General features: G+C 40.0%; 1 protein-coding gene across 2 annotated transcripts in view; it reads left to right on the plus strand.

Moving 5' to 3' along the window:
- Positions 1 to 329: 329 nt before the first annotated feature.
- EIF5B (eukaryotic translation initiation factor 5B) overlaps positions 330 to 24,425 on the plus strand; it is a 64,900-nt gene continuing 40,804 nt past the window's right edge. For both annotated transcript variants that reach the window (XM_005575084.5, XM_005575085.5), the window contains exons 1-4: positions 330 to 530; positions 22,398 to 22,523; positions 22,626 to 22,710; positions 23,305 to 23,977. In XM_005575084.5, coding sequence (XP_005575141.2) covers positions 496 to 530; positions 22,398 to 22,523; positions 22,626 to 22,710; positions 23,305 to 23,977 — 919 coding nt within the window. In that variant the 5' untranslated portion in view covers positions 330 to 495. The remainder of the gene's footprint in view (positions 531 to 22,397; positions 22,524 to 22,625; positions 22,711 to 23,304; positions 23,978 to 24,425) is intronic.

The following is a 24,425-nucleotide window of genomic DNA, read 5'->3' on the forward strand; positions in this document are numbered from 1 at the left end:
TGTGGTTCTTTACTGAACTTCGTGCGGCTGAGAATACAAAGATATAAAGGGAAGCCCAAAGCCTACTCCTGAACCGAAGCGTGCGTTCCCCGTTGGGAGAGGGCTGAGGTGGGGAATTGACAGCTGCATTGTCCACCTCCGGGTTCTAGAACCTGGAAACCGCGCGGGCGTCGGCTCGCGGCGGACGCTTGCGGGCAGGGGGCGCTCGGGCTCCTGCCTGGCCGGCGGGTCAACCGGAGACGCTCTACCCGAAGCGCAGCTCTCGATGAGCCGCGCCCTGCGTCCTCACGCCGAGGCGGCGGGGCGATGCGCTTGCGCACTGAGAACTCACACCATATGTGCCCTGTTCCAGTGCGCGGGTCTGTGGAGAGCCGGGTGCGAGCGGCGGCAGTCCGGGGGGAAAGGAGCTGAGCGGAGACCAAAGTCAGCTGGGAGACAGTGGGTCTGTGAGAGAACGGATAGAGGAGCTGGGGCCACGAGCGCCGTTGACAAGCAATGGGGAAGAAACAGAAAAACAAGAACGAAGACAGGTAGCTAGGGGTTGGGTCCGTACGGCGGCAGCCGCGGTGGCTCAGTGGGGTGTGCGGGTCTCGCCGGGCGCGGAGTTGGACCGGGGTCTGGGCTCGCGACGAGCCTCGCGGGGTACCAGGCCTGGGCCCAGAGTGGGCGACGCGGGCCCAAGCCCCCGGGCCGGGTGGGCACGTAGGGCCTCGACGGCCGGCGGGTCCTCCCAGTCGAGCCTCGGTCCCCCGGCTACCCCTTCCCCGTCCTGAGGAGCGGGGCAGTCATTTCAGGGTTCCTGGCCGCGCGGGGGGAGTCAGGCGGCTTCGCCAGCGTGGCCCAGGCCAGTGTGAGTTTTTTTCCGCGCTACTCTTGGCGAGGGTGGGGAAGTTCTTTTTATGCCTCTTGTACCTGTGAGTAGTTGGGAGAGAAGGGAGCCTGAGTGTGATGTACGGCCGGGTTTCTCTACTCGGGGTCTCAGGTCCATTAGAGTTGTGGGGAGGTGTTTAGCAGTTCGCTGTCTCTCAACTTAATCTGATTTGGATACAGTTCTCATTTATTTAAGGGCTGATTGTCCAGCCCTCATGCTTTTCGCTTTCCTTCTTCCGGCCTTTTGGTCGTGTCTTTGCTCTCTAGCCCTCCCCTAGGAAAGGAAAGGAAAGGAAGAAGAAACCTACCAACCGGGGTCGCTCCTTTCTAAGCACCTGAAATGATTTGGGGAGGGAGGATAAGGGTGTATGCGAGTTACTGACCTAGAGATTTTTGAGACGTTTCTGTGTGTCACATTCGATTGAGTTCTGTTACTCTCCTGATGGAAAGAGTTCACTTTCTGGGAGTGAACAACATCTGTTACTTTTCACGTTCGTACCCTACCCACCAAACTTAAATACGAGGCGGAGAGTAAGGTAAATTAAAAAACAAAACTAGTGCTAGTTCATTAGTCTGACTCAAAACAGGTATGTTGTCTTGAAGTTAAGTTTACTGATTATAAATTGGAAGCCTGGATCGTTTTCTCACCTAGCGTTTGACTAGCTTATGAGTAGAATTAAAAGACAACAGAGATAGTCTTGTATTTCAGTTTTAGGTATATTGGAGGAAGTTAATTGGTTTGGGGAATATAATTGTTAAACCAGATCAATGAGAAAAAATAAGGATTATGGGTGATGTAGTGGAACGCAAATTTCTGTACTTTTGACAGGAGCTTTTGATGTATAGGGTACTTTTTTCCTTGCTAGAGACATGTTCAGCTGTATCTAGAAAATGGAGAAATGAGTATAATAAACCTTTATATATTAATTACTTGCCTTCAACCGTTGTTAGCACATGACCTATTTGGTTTCATCTCACCTACTAGATATCTATAGATAAATACATTGATGTCTATCTAAATAGATAGTTTTTTTTTTGTTTGTTTGTTTGTTTTTTTTTGAGACAGAGTTTCGCTCTTGTTGCCCAGACAGCAATAAATTTAGGGCAATGGCGCGATCTCGGCTCACTGCAACTTCCGCCTCCTGGATTCAAGCGATTCTCCTGCCTCAGCCTCCGAGTAGCTGGGATTACAGGCATGTGCCATCACATCCGGCTAATTTTGTATTTTTAGTAAAGATGGGGTTACTCCATGTTGGTCAGGCTGGTCTCGAACTCCCGACCTCAGGTGATCTGCCCGCCTAAGCCTCCCAAAGTGCTGGAATTACGGGCGTGATCCACCGCTCCCGGTCCCCACCTACTAGATATTTTAAAGCCAATCTCAGTAGCTTTTCATCTGTAAGTCTACCAAGTATATCTGTAAGAAATATTAACAGTGATTCTTAAACATTAGCAAATATTCAGTCAGTTTTCTGATTTCCCTGATGGTCTTATTACAATTTGTTTTTTTCAATTAGTTCGTTTGGTTTAGGATTACACAAATGTGTTCTTTAGATTTAAAATTACATATATATGTGGTTTTGTTTTGTTTTGTTTTGGAGATGGAGGACCAGTCTCACTATGTTGCCCAGTCAGGTCTTGAACTCCTGACCAGTGATCCTCCCACCTCAGCCTCCCTAGTAGGTAGGACTACAAGCGTGAACCGGCTTATATGTTACCCTGCTTACACTTTTTACTTTCCAGGCTCTTTCACAATGGAAAAAAGCCATTGGGAGACAAGATGTTTATTCTTGTCTGTTCTTTTTAGGGAAAAGTGAGTGTCTCATTGATTTATAAAGATTTTCAGGGATGGTGTAAAGTTTAAATTGCACACCAGACCCTGTTGTTAAATGATTGGTTTGGTAGTGTAGAAGAAATGCTGGGTTTTTTCCCCCTCTCAACCTAATCTGTGTTTGTTTGTTTGTTTGGTTTGTTTTGGCTCATGATGAAGGGAAAGTAGTGGCAATATAATTTTAAAACATTTATTTTCTCATATACCAATATATGAAGTTGATACATTTTGTGAGTGTGTGTGTATAGATGCCTCATGGACTCCTTTATATGTATGACTTTCAGATTGTGTCTAAGAAATCCTGAGCTTTAGCAGAGTCCCCTTTGACCAGAACTGCTTGGGTTTTTATTTTGGTCTTCCACGTGAGATATTGGGAGATGGGGAATGGGAAGTTCCACTCCTTTGTGAGTCAGCTTTTTCCCTTTAATATTTCTTTCCTTTCTTCAGGGATATTTTGAATATTTGTAAACGGGACAAGAACACAGACTGGAAAGAAAATCTAGAGGGAGAAAGTCCAATTTTAGGATTAGTATTCTTGTTTGTGTAAAATGAGATAGAGATCTTGTTTTATTCTCCTGTGTGAAGGTCCACACAGGACAGTAAAATTTAAAGATTTTACTGTCATCCCACCTCCCCTCCTTGGCTGTGTCAGGCATGTTTCTGGCAAGGTGTGAACTGGGTGAGAAATGCACAGCTGCTTATTTAGTTATCAAGAGAAGGCATGGAGCAACTTTTCAGTTCTTGGAAAGAACATAAAATACTTCACGGTCCTTAATTCCTGTATTTAATTAATCCTTATTTTAACTTCTTAGCCACTCAGTATTCATTTAAAATTAGATTTTAACTTACCTAATTTTATTTGTATAGCATGTGTCAATGATCAAGATATTTATTCTTGTCTGTGTATTTTTAGAATTCTAGAATTTTGGTTAAAGACCAAGTTCTAGTATTCTGTTCCAGTTTGTGTAATTCTTTTTTTTTTTTTTTTTTTGAGATGGAGTCTCACTCTGTCGCCCTAGGTGGAGTACAGTGGCACAATCTCAGCTCACTGCAACCTCTGCCTCCTGAGCTCAAGCGATTCTCCTCCCTCAGCCTCCCAAGTAGCTGGGATGACAGGCGCCCAACACCATGCCCGGCTAATTTTTGTATTTTTAGTAGGCACAGGGTTTCACCATGTTGGGTGGCTGATTTCAAACTCCTGATCTCAAGTGATCCTCCCACCTTGGCCTCCCAAAAGGCTGGGATTACAGGTGTCAGCCACCATACTCAGCCCCAGTTTGTGTAATTCTTAACAATGAGATTTTGATACGGTGTTGGTTCAGCAAGTTTTCCTGACCTTTTTCAGTTGACTTGGGAAACTTGTTGAGACAAAGGCTAGGATTCAGCATCCACATACCAAACAAATATAATACAGATAGCCTCGGTTTAATAAAGGAATTAATTTCTTACTTGCATATATTTGAATAATAAAACTCTTGTCTGCATAAATTACATCAAAAAAAGATGCATAGAGTTTTTTTGGTCTAGTCTGTTCCTATCCTGATGCTTTAGGAAGTGCTAGGGGAAGAAGTCCTAGTTTGCTGTAAATTAATAAGAAAACAGATTATAGATTTTTGTTGGTAGTAACCTCTCTAGCCTTCCATGCTGAGATTCCCTGTGGGGAGCTCATTCAGCTACTTTTAATGTTATTTGATCATTAGTTGTGCTTTATTTATGCTTCTAAGTTTATTCCAGTATTGCAGTTGATCTGTAAGGTGGGCAGAGTGTTGCTTTCCCGAGGAACTGAGTGTCAGTGGTTAGGTTAGAATAGCAATTCGCAAACTCTGGTCCTAGACTCCTTTACACTCTTAAATTCCTAAGGAACACAAAAGCCTTTTGTGTATGTGGGTTATATCTACCAGTTACAAGTATTACAAGTAAAACTGAAAAGTTCTTCAAATATTTAATTTAAAAATAAAAATAAACTTACATTGTTATACATAACATTATTAAATAACCATGTTTTCAAAAATAGTGAGAAGAGCTAAACATTTTTGCAAACATCTTTACTATTATGACTTAAAAGATAGATCCTCATATCTGCTTATGCGTTTGATCTGCAGCATCATCACACATCATTTAGCTTCTGAAAAACTTCTCTGTACAGTTGTGAGAAAATGAGAATGAAAAGGCTAGTAGCCTCTTAGTATTATTTTGAAAATAGTTTTGACCCCCTAGAGTAGTTTAGACTCCCTAAAGAGATCTTGGGAACGAATTTGAGGACTGTTGGTCTAGGGATTTCTGAACTAGATTTAGGCATTTGTGAGATTTCTCAAGCTGTTTGACCATCATTTGTGTATGTTTTATAGGTGCTGAGAATGCTTGAGAATCACTTAAAGACAACTTAAGACATCTGTGGGCATGTTCATGTTCTTGATATTTTAACAATTTGAGATTTTTCCTTATTTTTTTAATGTAATACTTGCAAAGGTAAATATCAGTTGAGATTGATTTTAGTTGGGAGTCCATTAAGTTTTTAGATTATTTGTGACACTTGACGTCTTTATGGTATTGAATCATTCCATTCATTGAGGTTTAAGCGCTTGAGTGCCAGTTATTTTTCTGGATGCTAGAAATATATTTGTGAACAAATAAGTAATATACTTTGCCTCTCCATTTAGTTGGTTAATTTAATTGTATAACAGTAAAATGTTATTATTCACTTTAATCTTTAGGATTTGACTTTTTCCCAGGTATCTCAGAATTTTTCTTGCTGTTAATGTAATCATTCATCCCCTCCTTTTTTTTTTTTTTTTAATTTGCTAAATAGTAAGCTTTTTATCTCCTTTACTCCTTCCTTTCTGTTTAGAGATGGAATCTCACTCTGTCACCCAGGCTAGAGTGCAATGGTGTGATCATTGCTCACTGTAGCCTTGAACTCATGGACTCAAGCAGTCCTCCCTCCTCAGTCTCCCCAGTAGCTAGGACTGCAGGTATGCACCACTGTACTTAGCTTATTTTGAAAAATTTTTTGTAGAGATGGGGTGTCGCTTTGTTGCCTTGGCTGGTCTTCAGCTCCTGGCCTCAAGCGATCCTCCCATGTCAGCCTCCCAAAGTGTTGGTATTACAGGTGTGAGCCACTGTGCCTGGCCTGAGTTGTCTTTTTTTATTTCTTTTCTTCCTTTTTTCTTTTTTTTTTTTGAGACTGAGTTTCACTCTGTTGGCCAGGCTGGAGTGCAGTGGCGTGATACCGGCTCACTGCAACCTCCGCCTCCCGGGTTCAAGCGATTCTCACGCCTCAGCTTCCCAAGTAGCTTGGACTACAGGCGCATGCCACCACGCCTGGCTAATTTTTGTGTTTTTAGTAGAGATGTGGCACCATGTTGGCCAGGCTGGTCTTGAAATCCTGACCTCAGGTGATCCACCTCCCAAAGTGCTGGGATTATGGGCGTGAGCCACCGTGCCCAGCCTGGGTTGTATTTTTGTTGTTGGGTTGTAAGAGGTCTTGATATGTAGTCTGGATACTAGATCCTTATCAGATGTGTGATTTGCAGATACTTTCTCTCATTTCTGTAGGTTGTTTTTCCACTATCTTTTAAAGTTTCTTTTTCACAGAAGTTGTAAATTTTGTTGAAGTCCAGTTTATTTTTTGTTGTTGTTGCTTGTATTTTGGTGTTGTATCTAAGAGAAACTCTTGCCAAATCCATGATCATAAAGATTTACCTGTATGTTTTCTTAAGAGTTTTATTGCTGGCCGGGCATGGTGGCTCATGCCTGTAATCCCAGCACTTTGGGAGGCTGAGGCAGGTGGATCACCTGAGGTCAGGAGTTTGAGACCAGCCTGACCAACATGGTGAAACCGCGTCTCCACTAAAAATACAAAAATTAGCCGGGCGTGGTGGCGGGTGCCTGTAGTCCCAGCTACTCGGGAGGCTGAGGCAGGAGAATTGCTTGAACCTGGAAGGTGGAGGTTGCAGTGAGCCGAGATTGCGCCCCTGCACTCCAGCCTGGGTGACAGAGTCGACTCCATCTCAAAAAATAATAATAATAAAAAAAAACTTCTATTGCCTTACCTCTTGCATTTTGGTCTTTGTTCCAGTTTGAATTAATTGCTGTGTATGGTATGAGGTAGGGGTTCATCTGCATTCTTTTATGTACGGATATCTAGTTGTCCTGGTACCATTTGTTGAAGAGGTTTCTTTCCCTGTTGAAAGGTTTTGGCACCCTTGTCAGATCATTAGATGCTAGATATATGGATTTATTTCTGGACTTTAAATTTTATTTCTTTGGTCTGTATGTATGTCTGTGTCAATGTTGTCACCACAGTTTGTTGTTGTTGTTTCTGTTTCTGGGTTTTTTTTTTTTTTGTCACCCAGGCTGGAGTACAGTGGTGTGATCTTGGCTCACTGCAACCTCCATCTCCTGGGTTCAAGCGATTCTCCTGCCTTAGCCTCTCGAGTAGCTGGGATTTTAGGTGTGCACCACCAGGCCTGGCTAATATTTGTGTTTTTAGTAGAGACAGGGTCTCACTATGTTGGCCAGGCTGGTCTCAAACTCTTGACCTCAAATGATCCACCTGCTTCAGCTTCCCAAAGTACTAGGATTACAGGTGTGAGCCACCGCGTCCAGCCGGTACCACAGTTTTGATTACTGTGGTGTGAATTTCCTTAAATGAAAAATTTCAAACACATACAAAAGTAGAAGAGTCTAATGAACAAACATGTCCATCACCCAGGTTCAAATTCATTCATAGATCTCATTTCATATGTATTCTGTCCCCTCCTTTCTTTTCTCCATTATCTTGATACAACCTCAGACATTTGTAAATAGTTCAAGAAATTATATATCCGTTATAAGAAACATTTATATCTCAAATATAAATTTGTAAAAGTGGTACATTTCATTCATTTGGAAAATTCACATACAATGGAATCCTTGTCTGTTGTCGGATAAATGAAATGTCATTGTACTTTTTCAGAGGCATTTAAACTAGCGTTTCAATTTATTGCTTCAGAAAATTCCATTTGGAAGTTTTGTGATCAAAAGTATAGTAATTATTATAGTGTTAGACATGTTTTTTATTAAACTGCTGTGTTGAAACTGATTAGCTTTGCCTGTTGTATGAGAGTTGTGATTGCCATTCCAGAATAGGACTTTTTCCTTATTTATTAGTGCCTATTTGAAACATCTAACATGCGACCGGGCATGGTGGTGGCTCATGCCTGTAATCACAGAATTTTGGGAGGCCGTGGCGGGTGGATCAGTTGAGCGTAGGAGTTGGAGACCAGCCTGGCCAACATAGCGAAACCCTGTCTCTACTAAAAATACAAAAAATTAGCCAGGTGTGGTGGTGCATGCCTGTAATACCAGCTACTTGGGAGGCTGAGGCACAAGAATTGCTTGAACCTGGGAGGTGGAGGTTGCAGTGAGCCAAGATTACACCACTGCACTCCAGCCTGGGCAATGGAGTGAGACTGTCTCAAAAAAAAAAAAAAAAAAAAAAAAAAAAGGAATGTCTAACATGCCTTTCTGGTTGCCACTTGTAGAAGGTAGGTAGGTGGGCGGTGTGCAGTGGCTCATGTCTGTAATCCCAGCACTTTGGGAGGCTGAAGCAGGAGAATTGCTTGAGGCCAGGACTTTGAGACCAGCCCGTGCAACATGGGGAGACCCCATCTCTACCCCCTAAAAAAAAAATAGCTGAGTGTGGTGGTGTGTGCCTGTGGTCTCAGCTACTCAGGAGGCTGAGGTGGGAGGATTGCTGGAGCCTTAGGAGGTCAGGGCTGCAGTGAGCCATGTTTGTGCCACTGCACTTCAGCCTGGGTGACAGAGCTAGACCCTGTCTCCAAAAAAAAAAAAAAAAAAAAAAAAAAAGGGCGGTGAATTGGAATACAAAACGGAGTTTTCTGTTCTCAGAGGGCATTACATTTTAATGTAGCAAATAGGGATATGCACAGATAATACAGAGTGAAATGCTGAAGGGAGAAAATGGAGTATGGGAGTACCACCATATGTGAAATGAGATTTCACATTTGCCTCTTAAAAATCCTTTTCTAATTAAGTTTGCCATCAAGAGAGCATGCAGATTGGAAGGAATGGGAGTATGCTGTGTGTTTCTTTGTCTCTAGAGTACCAAGGGGGTGACCATGAGGAATATTTGAGATCTTCGGTTGCTCCTGTTTTGCCAATAATTTTGTACACAGGTGCAGCCAGACCATTCTAATGATGGTGTTCACCAAATTGGTTATTCAGAAATCCAGTCTTGAGAGTGGTTGTCTACATAAAAATTTTTGTTAAAATTTATTAGTAATTATTAGATTGTTAATATTAATGATTTATTAATATTACAGTGCCAGGCACTATACAAGTTAGGTGGGAAAAGGCCTCTAACAGTGATTAAGGATCAGAGTCAACTTCTATGGAGTACAGAGACTGAGTTTGCCTTGAGCACTTACCATGTGGTCAGTTATTTTAGAACATAAGTTATATGTTTTTTTTGTTTTTTTTTTTTGAGAAGGTGTCTCAAGCAATCTCAGCTCACTGCAAGCTCCGCCTCCCAGGTTCACACCATTCTCCTGCCTCAGCCTCTCAAGTAGCTGCGACTACAGTTGCCCACCACCACGCCCAAATAATTTTTTGTATCTTTAGTAGAGACAGGGTTTCATCGTGTTAGCCAGGATGGTCTCAGTCTCCTGACCTCGTGATCCACCCGCCTCAGCCTCCCAAAGTGCTGAGATTTTGCATTTTCAACAAGATGATGATACTGATGCTGATGCTGCTTGTCCTATAACTATACTTTGAGTAGCAGGATCTAAATGACCATTTCCATTGTGAATGTATTGCCTCTTATAATGGATTTCTTTTGAGTTCAGTTCAGCATGCCTGAACTAGCAAGAGCTCAATTCTTCTGATACTTTTTTTTAATTTGAACTAGTGATTTTGAGCTTTATATGACAGTCTCTTCTCTTGACAAGAAGGTTTAATTTACCTATTAAGTGTGCATCTGATCTTTTTCATCAACCAGAAACAATTTTGGGGGAAGGGGGTTGTAAACAAAAGCTTGGGTTGCCGTTCTGTGACAGTATACTATGATAAGGTGGCTATCCATATTCATCTTAAATCTTTATTATCAAATTAAAATTTAAAACAGATAAAACAGAAGTTACTAGAGAGAATTTTGAAGCTTCTGAAATCCCTGCAACTCTGTTCCTCCCCACTCAATCCAGTTTGTAAAAGCTGTGCTGATCTGATAGTTAGACATACTGGAATCTATAATACATAAGAACTTAGGATATGTGTATCGGGGGGTCTACAAGATTCGTGTTCTTTTCAAATTAACGTATCATATTTAGAAAATAAAGGATTAGGTTGAATTTTGTAGAAGGTGATAAGATACACATATCCTTTGCATTGCATTGTATAATATAGTAGCAGTATGGTTTCATATCCCTTTTAAAGGAGTCCAGTCTTCATAAGGACATCATAAGCTGGGAGGGGTTTCTTTTGAGACATAACTAGTTCTCAGCATATTGATTGTAGTACTTGAGCCATAACTTCATTAAGGGAGTCGAGAGTGAGAACTGTTGAGATTTGTGGTTATAAGTGGTGGGGGCCACTGAGGAGCAATGACTGCTGGGCTTTCCCTTCTTTTGTCTTGTTTTTCCTCTTTTTATATGTAACTGTTGATGATCAAGGATGTTCTGGGTAAGAAGATGAAGACCGGGGAAATGAGATGTCAGAAGGCAACCTGTAGAGAAGGTGGGACTGAATTTCCAATTTCTCTTATTGCAGCTGTTATTGCTGAGATAGAGTTGAGAATAAAGAGAAGGATTCCCTCTTATGCTCTCAGTCTCGTTAGCGGTTATTAAGAGTTTTGGTGGGGAGGGACAGAAGCCAAATTAAGTGAAAAAGGGCAGCAATGATGTTATAAGTGACTTACCCTTCCTTTAGTACTTTGAGGTTTTGGACAATTTGTCCATCAACTTGGAGGTGGGGATGGAGGAAGGAGTGGTGTAGTTTGGATTTTACACTTCTACCAATGTGCTTTCCATTACTTTAGGCCCTGCTATTGATTAGGAATAGGAAGAAATACGGGGATGCTTCAGTTATTATTGTATCATAACAAGTCATCCCAAACAGTGGCTTAAAACAAGAAAACTTGTGATTATCTTCCATGGTTCTGGAGGTTGACTGGGCTTAATCAGCTGGAGTTGTCAGCTGGAGCATCTCTATTTGATCTCTCCTGACCTGGACATCCCCATTAGCTTGGCAGCTGCCAGGTTAAGGCCTGGGCCTAGAAACTATAACAAAAGCCGCATCCTTCTATTTAGCAAGCAGTCCTACAACTCCCTCATTAAAGGAGATAGACCTCCACCTCTCAAAGAGTATCAGAGATATTTTGGGCCAGGTTTTAAAACCTCTGCAGTGGATAAAGAGGCATTGGAAAAGAGAGGCTGCTAAAAAGGACTCTTTAGACATCTTGGAGATTTTTAAGTGTGGAATAATTTGGAAAGGAGTTGGATTTCCTGTATTTCTTGTCAAACTTTACAATCATTACACAGTTTTTCAGTGGAAAATACCTATCATTATCAAGTGAAATTTGCTAAGTTTGGAATTGAGAGGAGATTTGTACATGAGGTTAATTTTCCTTTTACTTCTTTGCAGTGAACAATTTTTTTGTAATATGTGTCTTTAAAAGACTTTGTACTATATTGGTCACAAGATGAAGTACGTGTCTTTTTATTTTTATGTACGGTTTTTATTTAATTCCAAAAGCCAAACTCTAAAGTTGAGTACATGCCTGCACACACAATAAAATACTGTTTTTATACAGTTGAAAAAATACAGGTTGTATTTTGTTCTTGATACATAATAATTGTACATATTTATAGGGTACAATGTGATATTTTGATATCTCTACACTGTGTAATGATCAACTCAGGATAATTAGCGTATCACGTCAAACACTTGTCATTTCTTTGTGGTAAGAACATTCCAAATTCTCTTTTCTAGCTGTTTTGAAGTATAATACATTACTGTTAACTATAGTTATCCTACTGTGAAGTAGAACACCAGAACTTACTCTCCTAACTGTAACTTTGTACCTGTTGACCTACCTTTCCTCATTCCCTCTCCTCCCTACTCTTCCCAACCTCTGGTAACCACTATTCTACTCTCTACTTTTATGATATCAGCTTTTTCTGATTCCACATATGAATGGGATCATGCAGTATTTGTCTTTCCATATATGGCATATTTCACTTAACATAATTACATTCGAGTTTGTATGTGTTGTCACAGAATGACAGGATTTCATTCTTTTTTATGGATGAATAGTATTTGCCTTGTGTAGATGTACATTTTCTTTATCCATTCATCTGTTGATGGACATTTAGGTTGATTCCATATCTTGGCTATTGTGAACAGTGCTGCAGTAAATGTGGGAGTGTAAATATTCTTCAACATAGCAATTTCATTTCCTTTGGCTATATAGACCCAGTAGTGGAATTGTTAGATTATATGATAGTTCTGGTTTTTTTTTGAGGAATTTCTGTACTGTTGTCTCTAATGGCTGTACTAATTTACGTTTCCACCAACAGTGTATAATAGTTCTCCTTTCTCCATATTCTCGCCATATTATTTTTTGTCTTTTTGTAAAAGCTAGTCTAAGGCGTGGTGATATCTCAATGTGGTTTTGATTTGCATTTCCCTGATGTTTAATAAACGTTGAGTGTTTTTTTTCCATATACCTGGTGCCCATTTTTATGTCTTCCTTTGAGAAATGTCTATTCTGATCTTTTGCCCATCATTTAGTTGGATTATTTGCTTTTTTGCTATTGTTGTTTTGAGTTCCATATGTATTCTGGATATTAATCCCTTGTTAGATGCATAGTTTGTGAATATTTTCTCCCGTTCTATAGGCAGTCTCTTCACTCTGTTGGTTGTTTCCTTTGTTGTATTTGTCAGTTTTTGCTTTTGTTGCCTGAGCTTTTGAGGTCTTATTCAAACAATGTCATGAAGCTTTTTTCCTGTTTTCTTCTAATGGTTTCATAGTTTTGGATTTTACATTTAAGTCTTTAATTCATTTAGAGTTGATTTTTGTTAAGTGGTGAGAGAGAAGAATGAAGAAATAAAGAATAAAATGTTTTTAAAAGACTCCTTCATTAAACATCATTTTAACTCCACATTACTGTGTTTAATAGAAATTAAGATACTAGAAAAAGATTATAGATTTGTTCTTGTTTTTGTAACTTATAAAAATGGATAAAAGGGCCAGGCATGATGACTCACACCGTAATCCCAGCACTTTGGGAGGCCAAGGCAGGTGGATCGCTTGAGCCCAGTAGTGACTATAGTTTTCATGTTTTATTTTTGGTCACTGTAGTTTTGCCTTTTCTAGAAATTCATATAACTAGAATGATATAGTATGTAGTCTTTGTTGGCTGACTGGGTTTCACTTAGTACAGTGTACTTTTGAGATTCATCTATGTTAGCGCTTGTAGCATTAGTTCTTCCCTTTGTTACCTGGTATTATTATTCCATTGCCTGGATATATGACAGTTTATTTATATATTATCTGGTAGATGGATATTTGGGTTGTTTCCAGCTTTTCCTGATTTTGGGTAAAGCTGCAATGAACATTTAAGTCTTTGTGTGGACATGTGTTTTCATTTCTCTTAGGTAAATAAATACCTAGGAGTGGGATTAGGAGTGGGATTGCTGGGTCATATGGTAAATGTATATTTAACAAGAAGCTGTCAAACTGTCTTCCAAAGTGACTGTGCCGTTTTTGCATTCCCTCTAGGGATGTATGTGTTCCAATTACTCCATATCCTGTTTCAGCACTTGGTGTTATTACCAATCTTTAATTTTAGTATTTCTAGTGGCTGTGTAGTGACATATTGTGGGTTTTTTGTGTGTGTGGTTGTTTGTTTGTTTGTTTTTGAGATGAAGTCTCACTCTGTTGCCCAGGCTGGAGTGTGGTGGCGTGATCTTGGCTCACTGCCACCTTTGTTTCCCGGGTTCAAGCGATTCTCCTGCCTCAGCCTCCTGAGTACCTGGGATTACAGGCACGAGCTACCATGCCCAGCTACTTTTTTGTATTTTTAGTAGAGACGGAGTTTCACCTTATTAGCCAGGCTGGTCTTGAACTCCTGACCTCATGTGATCTGCCCACCCCAGCCTCCCAAAGTGCTGGAATTACCTGAGCCACCGCGCCCTGCCTTTATTGTGGTTTTAATTTACTTTTCCTTATTAGTGATAACATCTTGTCATGTGTTTGTCATTCTTTCATCTCGTTGGTTATGTGTCTGTTCAAATCATTTTCCCATTTAAAAAATTGTGTTGTTTCTTTGTAGGCAAATCCTTTGTGAGATATATGTATTGCAGATATTTTCTCTCGCTCTTTGTCTTGCCTTTTTTTTTGTTCTTTTTTTTTGAGACGGTTTCACTCTTGTTGCCCAGGCTAGGGTGCAATGGTGTGATCTTGGCTCACTGCACCCTCTGCCTCCTGGGTTCAAGCGATTCTCCTGCCTCAGCCTCCTGAGTAGCTGGGATTACAGGCATGCACCACCACACCTGGCTAATTTTGTATTTTTAGTAGAGATGGAGTTTCTCCATGTTGGTCAGGCTGGTCTCCAACTCCCAACCTCAGGTGATCTGCCCACTTTGGCCTCCCAAAGTGCTGGGATTACAGGCGTGAGCCACTGCGCCCGGCCTGTCTTGCTTTTTCATTTTGCTAATTGTCTTTTCTTTTTTTTGAGACAGAGTTTTGCTTTGTTGCTCAGGCTGGAGCACAGTGACCGTCGTGCCTTAGCTTCCTGAGTAGCTGTGATTACGGGCATGTGCCACTACGCCTGGCTAATTTGTTTTTCTATTTTTAGTAGAAACAGGATTTCACTATATTGGCCAGGGTGGTCTCAAACTCCTGGCCTCAAGTGATCCACCCACCTCCCAAAGTGCTAGGATTACAGGCATGAGCTACTGTGCCTGACCTATTTTGTTAATAGTGTCTTTTGTAAAGTTAAACTTTTATTTCAAGATTATTATAGATTCATATGCAGTTGAGACAGGGTCTCACTCTGTCGTTCAGGTTGGAATGCAGTGGCACAATCATGGCTCACCATAGCCTCCCTCTCCTGGGCTGTCAATCCTCTCACCCCAGCCATTAGAGTAGCTGAAAGTACAGACACATGCCACCATGCCTGGCTAATTTTTTCTTTTCTTCTTCTTCTTCTTCTTTTTTTTTTTTTTTTTTTTTGAGACAGAGTCTCGCTCTGTTGCCCAGGCTGGAGTGCAATGGCATGATCTCTGCTCACTGCAACCTCCACCTCCTGGGTTCAAATGATTCTTCTGCCTCAGCCTCCTGAATAGCTGAGACTACCAGGCGTGCACTGCCACACCCGTCTAATTTTTGTATTTTTAGTAAAGATGGAGTTTCACCATATTGACCAGGCTGGTCTTGAACTCCTGACCTCGTGATCCACCAGCCTTGGGCGCCCAAAGTGCTGGGATTACAGGCATGAGCCACCACGCCTGGCCTGCCTGGCTAATTTCTTTGTAGTTTTTGTAGAGTCAGGGTTTCGCCATGTTGCCCAGTCTGATCTAGAACTCCTGGGCTTAAGCAAGCCACCCACCTCGGCTTCCCAAAGTGCCGGGATTACAGGCATGAGCCCCTGTGCCCAGCCATTACCCAGATAATGACACTGATACAATCCACTGATTATATTCAGGTTTGCCCAGTTTCATTTATACTCTTTGTGTGTGTGTGTTTCTATATTTAGTTCTATACAATATTGTTACATGTGTAGGTTTGTATATCCATTACACAGTCAAGATGCAGAATATCAGTGCAAGAATCCCTCATGTTGTATGTTTGTAACCACCTCCTTCCTGTACTCCCCACCCCACCACACACACTTCACCTGTCTCTAACCTCAAGTGTCTTATACATTTCTAAAGTTTTGTCCTTTCAAAAATGTTGTATCAATGGAATTTAGTATGTATGTGACCTTTTGAGGTTGGCTTCTTTCTACTCAGCCTAATTCTCTTGAGATCTATCAAAGTTGTTGCATGTATTAATGTTTCATTCCTTTTTATTGATGAATAATATTTCGTGGAATGGAAATGAACCACGGTCTATTCAACCATTCACCTATTAAAGGAAATGTGGGTTGTTTCCAGTGTTTGGCTATTGAAAATAAAACTGCTCTGAACTTCTGTCTGCAAGTTTCTCCATGAACATAAATTTTTGTTATTTAGGTATAAATGTGCAAGAATGCAGTTGCTGGGTTATGTGGTAAGTACATTTTTAGTTTTGCAAGAAACTAATAGACTGTTTTCCAAGTGGCATTGCCATTTTATATTTCTACCAGCAGTGTGTGAATTTTCCAGTTCCTTTCTGTCCTTACCAGTATTGGTTATTATCCCTATTGTGGGGGAGGAGGGCATTCTCATTGGTATGTAGTGATTCGTATGTAGTGATACCCCATTGTGGTTTTAACTTGCATTTCCCAAATAGCTAATGATGTGAACATTTATTTGCCATCTGTATATCTTTAGTGGAATGTCTTTTCATGCCTTTTGCCCATTTTTTGATTGGATTGTTTGGATTTATTTTACTGTTGAGTTTTGAGAGTTTTGGGTATATTCTAGTTGTTAATCTTTGTGGTTTGGAAATATTTTCTCTCATTTTGTATCTTGTTTTTCATTCCCTTCACATAGTCTTTCACAGCAAAAGTTTTTAATTTTGATGAGTTCCACTTCTTTTGGATTGTGCTTTTAGTTTCAGGCCGTAACTCTTAACTCTTTGCTTAGTGCTAGATCTGAAAGATATTTTACTCTTTTCCTAAAAGTTTATGCTTTTATTTTTTATTTTTTTAAGTATATCATATATCTTGGGTTCACTCTTGGGTAAGGACTGAGAGTGAGGTTCATTGTTTTGTGACAGATAGGTGTCCATTTGCTCTAGCACTGTTAAAGAGGCTGTCTTCTGCTTTTGCACCTTTGTCAAAAATTAATTGGTTGTACTTTTTTTTTCTCGAGACAGTGTCTCCCTCTGTCACCCAGGCCGGAGTGCAGTGGTGCTATCTCAGCTCACTGCAACTTCTGCCTCCCAGGTTCAAGAGATTCTCCTGCCTCAGCCTCCTGAGTAGCTGGGATTACAGGCGCCCACCGCCACACCTAGCTACTTTTTGTATTTTTTAGTAGAGATGGGGTTTTACCATGTTGGCCAGGCCAGTCTCGAACTCCTGACCTCAAGTGATCCACCCGCCTTGGCCTCCCAAAGTGTTGGGATTACAGGCATGAGTCACTGTGCCTGGCCTGATTGGTTATACTTCTTTGGGACTGTTTTCCGGTTCTCTCTCTTCTCTTGTCTTGATCTATGTCTATTCCTTTGCCAGTACCAAGAGCTTTGGTTAAGTCTTGAAATCTGGTAGAGTGGTTTCTCACATTTTAGTCTTTTTTCAAAATTGGTTTAGCTATTCTAGTTTCTTGCCTTTTCATATAAATGTTAGGGTAACCTTGTCTATATTGGTTATGTCCTAAAAATCTTGCTGAGATTTTTATTGGAATTGCATTAAACCTATGTATCATTTTAGGGCTGATTGTCATCTTTACTGTGTTGAGTCTCGTAGTCCATGAACATGGCATGTCTCTTCACTTATTCAAGTCTTGGATTTCTTTCATAAGCATTTTGTAATTTTCCACATATAAGTACTTTACTTGTTAGATTTAAGTATGTTACTTTCTTTGGAATAACTGTAAGTAATATGATGGTTTTTCCCCCCTCAGTTTTTTTGTTTGTTTGTTTTTTGTTTTTTTGGGTTTTTTTTTTTGAGACAGAGTCTCGCTCTGTTGCCCAGGCTGGAGTGCAGTGGTGTGATCTCAGCTCACCACAACCTCCATCTCCCAGGTTCAAGCGATTCTCCTGCCTCAGCCTCCGGAGTAGCTGGGATTACAGGATGCGCCACCACGTCCAGCTAATTTTTGTATTTTTAGTAGAGATGGGGTTTCCCCATGTTGGCCAAGCTGGTCTTGAACTTCTGACCTCAGATGATCTACCTGCCTTGGCCTTCCAAAGTGCTGGGATTACAGGCATGAGCCACCACGCCCAGCCTCCCTGCTCAGTTTTTTTTTTTTTTTTTTTTTTTTTTTTTTTGAGACGGAGTCTCGCTCTGTCGCCCAGGCTGGAGTGCAGTGGCCGGATCTCAGCTCACTGCAAGCTCTGCCTCCCGGGTTTACGCCATTCTCCTGCCTCAGCCTCCCGAGTAGCTGGGACTACAGGCGCCCGCCACCTCGCCTGGCTAGGTTTTTGTATTTTTTAGTAGAGACGGGGTTTCACCGTTAGCCAGGATGGTCTCGATCTCCTGACCTCGTGATCCGCCCGTCTCGGCCTCCCAAAGTGCTGGGATTACAGGCTTGAGCCACCGCGCCCGGCCCTTTGCTCAGTTTTTTAAAAATAAACTTTAATTTGTAGAAGTTTTAGATTGTGAAGACAATACAGAGTCTCCATATGCCCCACACCTAGTTTCCTCTGTTATTGCTATATTAGCATGGTACACTTGTTTCAATCAAAGAGCCAATATTATTAAGTGAAGTGCATACTTTGTGTAGATTTCTTTAGTTTTTCTCTACTGTCCTGTATCTGTTCCAGGATCCTATACGGGATACCACATTACATTTAGTAGTCATTTATCCTTAGATTTGTCTTATCTGTGATAGTTTCTCAGATTTCATTATATCACTGATGTCGATGTTGATCACTTGGCTGTGTTTGTCAGATTTCTGCATTATAATGTTACTTTTTTTTTCTCTTTCTATATTGTATTCTTTGGAATGAAATCACTGTACACAGCTCATTGTTTAGGAGTGGAAAATTATGTTCCACTTCCTTGAGGATGGAATTCTGCATAATTTATTTAGTTTTTTTCTGCACACGTTTGTCTCTTCCCCATTTATTTACTTAATCATTTCTCTCTAATAGTATGACTAGTGGAATTATTTCGTATTTAGGTTATAATTTAATATTGTTATTTAATTTGTTCTTCTAATTAATTAACATATTAATTTGTTGCTCCCATTGCCCATTGGGAGCTCTTTCAGTTGGCTCATGTGTCCCTTTGTCATAGACTCAACATTGTGTGTGTTTTTGTGTGTTTTAGCATTTTCTTATTTGTGTGTTTGTTTTTTGTTTTAAAATCATTTCCTTGCTTCCTACCATTACACAGTGCTCTAGGCTTATTTTGTCTATGTCTAGCCCCTGCCCTAGAATCAGCCATTTTGCTTTCTTACCAGGAATTGGTATTGTCAGTTTCTTGGATTTTAGCAACTCTGATAGGTAAATACTACTATCTCTTTGTTTTAATTTGCATTTCCCCAGTGACAAATGATGACGAATATTTTTAATCTACTCTCCCTGCCCCTAATTTGACAAGGTGACTGCCCATATTTTAATTGGGTTGTTATTGTTGAGTTTTAAGAGTTCTCTGTGTATTTTGGATACAGATGTTTCAGCTAGTAGTGCTTTGCAAATGTTTCTTTCAGTCTGTGGTTAGTGTTTTTATTGTAATACTAGTATCCTTCTCAGAGCTCTATTTCTGGGCTACCTGGTCTGTTGCCTGGATCTATGTGTCTCTTCTTTCACCAGTACTACACTGTCTTGATAGTAGCTTTGTAATAAATCTTAAAATTGAGTAATGAGTCTTGCAGCTTTGTTCTTCAGTATTATGCTGACTTATGCTAAGTCTTTTGCCTTTGTATGTAAAGTGTAGGAATTTCATAGCTATGTTTGAAGTTTTCAAGCAGGTAATACACTAGATTATTTCCCATTTTCTAGGAAGGCAGTAGAATCTGCTGTTAAAATTTGGGCTTGAATTCTTGGTATGCTACTTTGTAGCTGGGTGGTCTTTGAAAAATTACCATCTTTAAGAATAGTTTTATGGAATTGTTATGAATATTAAGTGTCAGTATATATATTATGTCTAGGCATTAGTCAGCACAATGCCTGAATATAAGCATATTACAAAACTGTTCATCTTATATTGTTAGCTACAAGAAGCCTTTCAGACTTAATAATGTACAAATATAGTCCTATACACTGTTATCCTAGAGATGTTTATTGATGAATTCTCCAGAAATATAGCTAATCACAAGAAGATTCTTGAAGCTATTTTGATGAGATGAATACAGTTTGGGTGAGGGCAGATAAATTTTTGGAAATGAGATGCCAAACTTCAACCTTCTCTTCTCACACAGTTGTCAGAAGCTGCTGTAGTGTGAAATGTTGCCAGAGATGCCTTGGGGGATACTCCTGGGAGATGCTAGGGCAGATTTAGGTTCTTGTTACCTGATGGGACCTGAGAATTGTCCTTGATTCTTCCTTAGGACTCCTTTCTATATACATCCTGTTGATCACTTAAGTGTTGTTGATTTGATTCCCTTAATATTTATCTAACTGATTTACATCTTGCCTGCCACTGGGCAAGTCTAGGTGCTCATTGTTTCTCCTTACACTTACTACAAAAGCTTCCTAACTGGTCTCCTTGCTTCCTGACTAGTCAGGATTCAGCCCTGCCATTCATACCAGAGGTAGCATTCTAAAATGCTTTTTTTTTTTTTTTTTTTAAACAGGGTTTTAACTCAGTGGCACAATTCTAGCTTACTGTAGCCTCAACCTCCTGGGCTCAGGTGATCTTCCCACCTCAGCCTCCCAAGTAGCTGGGACAAGAGGCATGTGCCACCATGCCTGGCTAAGTTTTATATTTTTTTAGAGACGGGGTTTCACAGTGTGGGCCAGGCTGGTCTCGAACTCCTGGGCTGAAGTGATCTGCCTGCCTCGGCCTCCCACAGTGCTGGGATTACAGGTGTGAGACACTGCGTCCAGCCCTAAAATGCAAATTGGATTATGTCAGCAGAAGTAAGACATCTGGCTATGGAATCAGACTTCCTGGGTTTAAATCCCACATCTCTGACTCGTGTGATCCTGGGCAGATTCTCTGTGCCTCAGTTACTAGTTACTTCATTTATAAAGGAAGAAGAGTGACAGTGTTCAGATCTGGTGCACAATCACCTGAAAATAATGTTGCTAAAAATATACTGCCTGGCTTCCCCCTCAGTTTCTGTTTCCCTGTATCTTTGGTGGGATCAAGAAATACATAATGCTCAAACATTTCTTAGGTGGTTCAGATGTCTTTTGTGAGCCCTCTTGAGGCATAACACACCTTGTTGCCTTTAGCTTTTGGACTTACTGTGTCTGGTGTGTGTACCGCTTTAGCTAAGAAGAAGATGCCTCTGACTTTCCCATTCCAGATTTGGTGCTGTCGGAAGTCCCCACCACGGCAGCAGATCAGTGTCACACTGTCTAAAATACAGGAAGACAAGGAGCACATTTCAGTTCTGGCCAACTGTTTATAAAAGCATTACGTTCTTTTACTTCAAGGCATTTAACATTTTGCAATTTGTGCTTTACTGGTTTGCTGTCTGTCTTCCCTATTAAGCTCCTTAAGGCTAAATTCTATATCCTCAATGTCTTGTCATATAATCTTTTAATTATATTTATAATATAGTTGGAAGTTACTTCTCTTTATAAATTTTCTTTACTGAGGCTGGGTGCAGTGGCTAACCCTGGATGCAGCACTTCGGGAGGCTGAGGGTGGCAGATCACAAGGTCAGGAGTTTGAGACCAGCCTGGCCAATATTGTGAAACCCCGTCTTTACTTAAAATACAAAAAAAAAAAAAAAAAAAAAAAAGCCGGGCATGGCGGCGGGCTTCTGTAATCCCAGCTACTCAGGAGGCTGAGGCAGGAGAATCACTTGAACCTGGGAGGTGGAGGTTGCAGTGAACCAAGATCACGCCACTGCACTCCAGCCTAGGTGACAGAGTGAGACTCTGTCTCAAAAAAAAAAACAAGAAAAAAAATTTTTTTCTTTGCTGAAATAAAGCATCTCTTTACAAGGCGTCCATTATAAAGGCCACGTTACATGAGTTGTTTTCTTACTGTGCCATTCATTTGGATTCATCTACCTTTGCTACTTGTACATTTTAGACTGGGCCGCCTTCATTTTCTGTAGGTTTTAGCTGGAACTTAATTTGGTTTACTCCAAGTAATGTTGGTAGGTGAGGACATTGTTGGATGGATCCAGAAATGAAACCAGATGCGAACAGGTTTAGTTCTGGATTTTTGGTTAAGTATTTTATTTAGTGAATCATTCCTAATTCATTTAGATTTGAATATGTAGTTATGTTTTTCTCAGGACATTCAGTCCTTGTGCATTTTAGTTTCCCCATTGGTAAAATGAGATTACAGGCTAGATGACTGATCTCTAAACTTCCTTCCAACTCTGAAATTTTTGCTATTCCAAGTAAAAATGCACAGGGGTCCAAATATTTAGGTGTTGTTACTGATAGTTGAGAAATAAGACTTGTTTTATGTTTTAAGATCTCTCCATTTTATAAATAACTTCATTCAGACACACAAAAAACCTTTGGAGCTTTTCATTATCACTCTCCCTTATTTGAGTGTAATCCAGAAACTTCATTGAAGCAGATGTAGGGAGGCTGATAAGTAGAGGTAGCTTGTGCTGTTATGAAAGAACTTGCCAAATGATTTTTCTCAGTGTGCTGCTAATGCATGAAGAAGGTCAAAATGATAAAATTTTCTATGTAAATGAATGATTATTTTACTTTTGAGTAACATTTAGGACGTCTTTGTTTTCATTTTAGTGCCAAGGATGACATTGATCTTGATGCCTTGGCTGCAGAAATAGAAGGAGCTGGTGCTGCCAAAGAACAGGAGCCTCAAAAGTCAAAAGGGAAAAAGAAAAAAGAGAAAAAAAAGCAGGATTTTGAGTAAGTATATTTTAAATATATTTGATTTTTATTTGTTTTGGTACTGAATTCACTTAATAAAACTATACCAGTGCTTCACAATGTATTTTAATCCTTTTCTAGTGAAGATGATATCCTGAAAGAACTGGAAGAATTGTCTTTGGAAGCTCAAGGCATCAAAGCTGACAGAGAAACTGTTGCAGTGAAGGTGAAAGACCTTTGTTACCTATTCCTGTTTCATATTGTATTCTTCTTAATGTTGGTTTGGGGAGTTACATTTGGAAACTTTTGAGCAGTGTACAATATGTTATTTAAAAGCTTCTGTGAAATCTGATGCCAAAGGGAAAAATAGGAATGTAAAGGTATTTTGTGGTATATTGTTTATTCATAAAATTGGTACATTTGGAGATATGATGTAATCACTCATCTCCACCTTCAGTTTTCTCTGTTGTTTCTTTTTCATCCTTCGAATTTGGATAAGCCTCAGAGTAATGGGAAAATGATAAATATTTTTTCTTCTTTCAACTTGTCCCTTAAGCTTTGTAAAGTTAGTAAATGTGGAGTGGTGATTAGTGCCTGTTTCAAGAGGCCCTGGATTCTGAAATTTACAATGAATGCGAGATGTGTCTGAGGCCAAGGCCAACCTCTTGTGCTTGTTTGAATTTTATATTCCTATGAAAAAGACTTTGAAAAAGATTTTGAAATCATTTGAGATTTAAAAAAAATGTTTAGTTAATGAAGCGCATGACTCTGGTCTCAAATGTAATTCTGTTAATCTTTTCTAACAATGGAAATTTTTTAGCCAACAGAAAACAATGAAGAGGAATTCACCTCAAAAGATAAAAAAAAGAAAGGACAGAAGGGCAAAAAACAGAGTTTTGATGATAATGATAGCGAAGAATTGGAAGATAAAGATTCAAAATCAAAAAAGACTGCAAAACCAAAAGTGGAAATGTACTCTGGGAGTGATGATGATGATGATTTTAACAAACTTCCTAAAAAAGCTAAAGGGAAAGCTCAAAAATCAAATAAGAAGTGGGATGGGTCAGAAGAGGATGAGGATAACAGTAAAAAAGTTAAAGAGCGTTCAAGAGTAAATTCTTCTGGTGAAAGTGGTGATGAATCAGATGAGTTTTTGCAATCTAGAAAAGGACAGAAAAAAAATCAAAAAAACAAGCCAGGTCCTAACATAGAGAGTGGGAATGAAGATGATGACTCCTCCTTCAAAATTAAGACAGTGGCCCAAAAGAAGGCAGAAAAGAAGGAGCGCGAGAGAAAAAAGCGAGATGAAGAAAAAGCGAAACTGCGGAAGCTGAAAGAAAAAGAAGAGTTAGAAACAGGTAAAAAGGATCTGAGTAAACAAAAGGAATCTCAAAGGAAATCTGAAGAAGAAACTGTCAAATCCAAAGTGACTCTTGATACTGGAGTAATCCCTGCCTCTGAAGAGAAAGCAGAGACTCCCACAGCTGCAGAAGGTTGGTTAATACTTTAGAGGAAAGAGCAACAGGCTTTTGATTCGCAGTATAAGTTGTCATCATTATGCCCCAAGGTCATTTTGTTATTTGTCCATGGGTATAAAGGCACTTTATTGTAAGGAGCCATCTAAAAAATTACATCTAAGTATTTTACTTGATTTGCATTGTTAATCCTTTACATATATAGTATAAATATCTTTCAGATTATTTCTGTACAGACTGGAATTTTTATAGAATTTCATTATGAAAACTCTTTTTTTGCTGTTGATGAAGACTATAGAAGTTATTTAATGAAAAATTTATTGTTTCTGATAAGTCAGTGTCAGATAATACTTGAATTCTTCCCTGTCTTTAAAAACCTAGTTCAAGGGCCGGGCGCGGTGGCTCACGCCTGTAATCCCAGCACTTTGGGAGGCCGAGACGGGCGGATCACGAGGTCAGGAGTTCG

Source organism: Macaca fascicularis, chromosome 13, assembly GCF_037993035.2.
Source record: "Macaca fascicularis isolate 582-1 chromosome 13, T2T-MFA8v1.1".
In the NCBI taxonomy this organism is placed as follows: domain Eukaryota; kingdom Metazoa; phylum Chordata; class Mammalia; order Primates; family Cercopithecidae; genus Macaca; species Macaca fascicularis.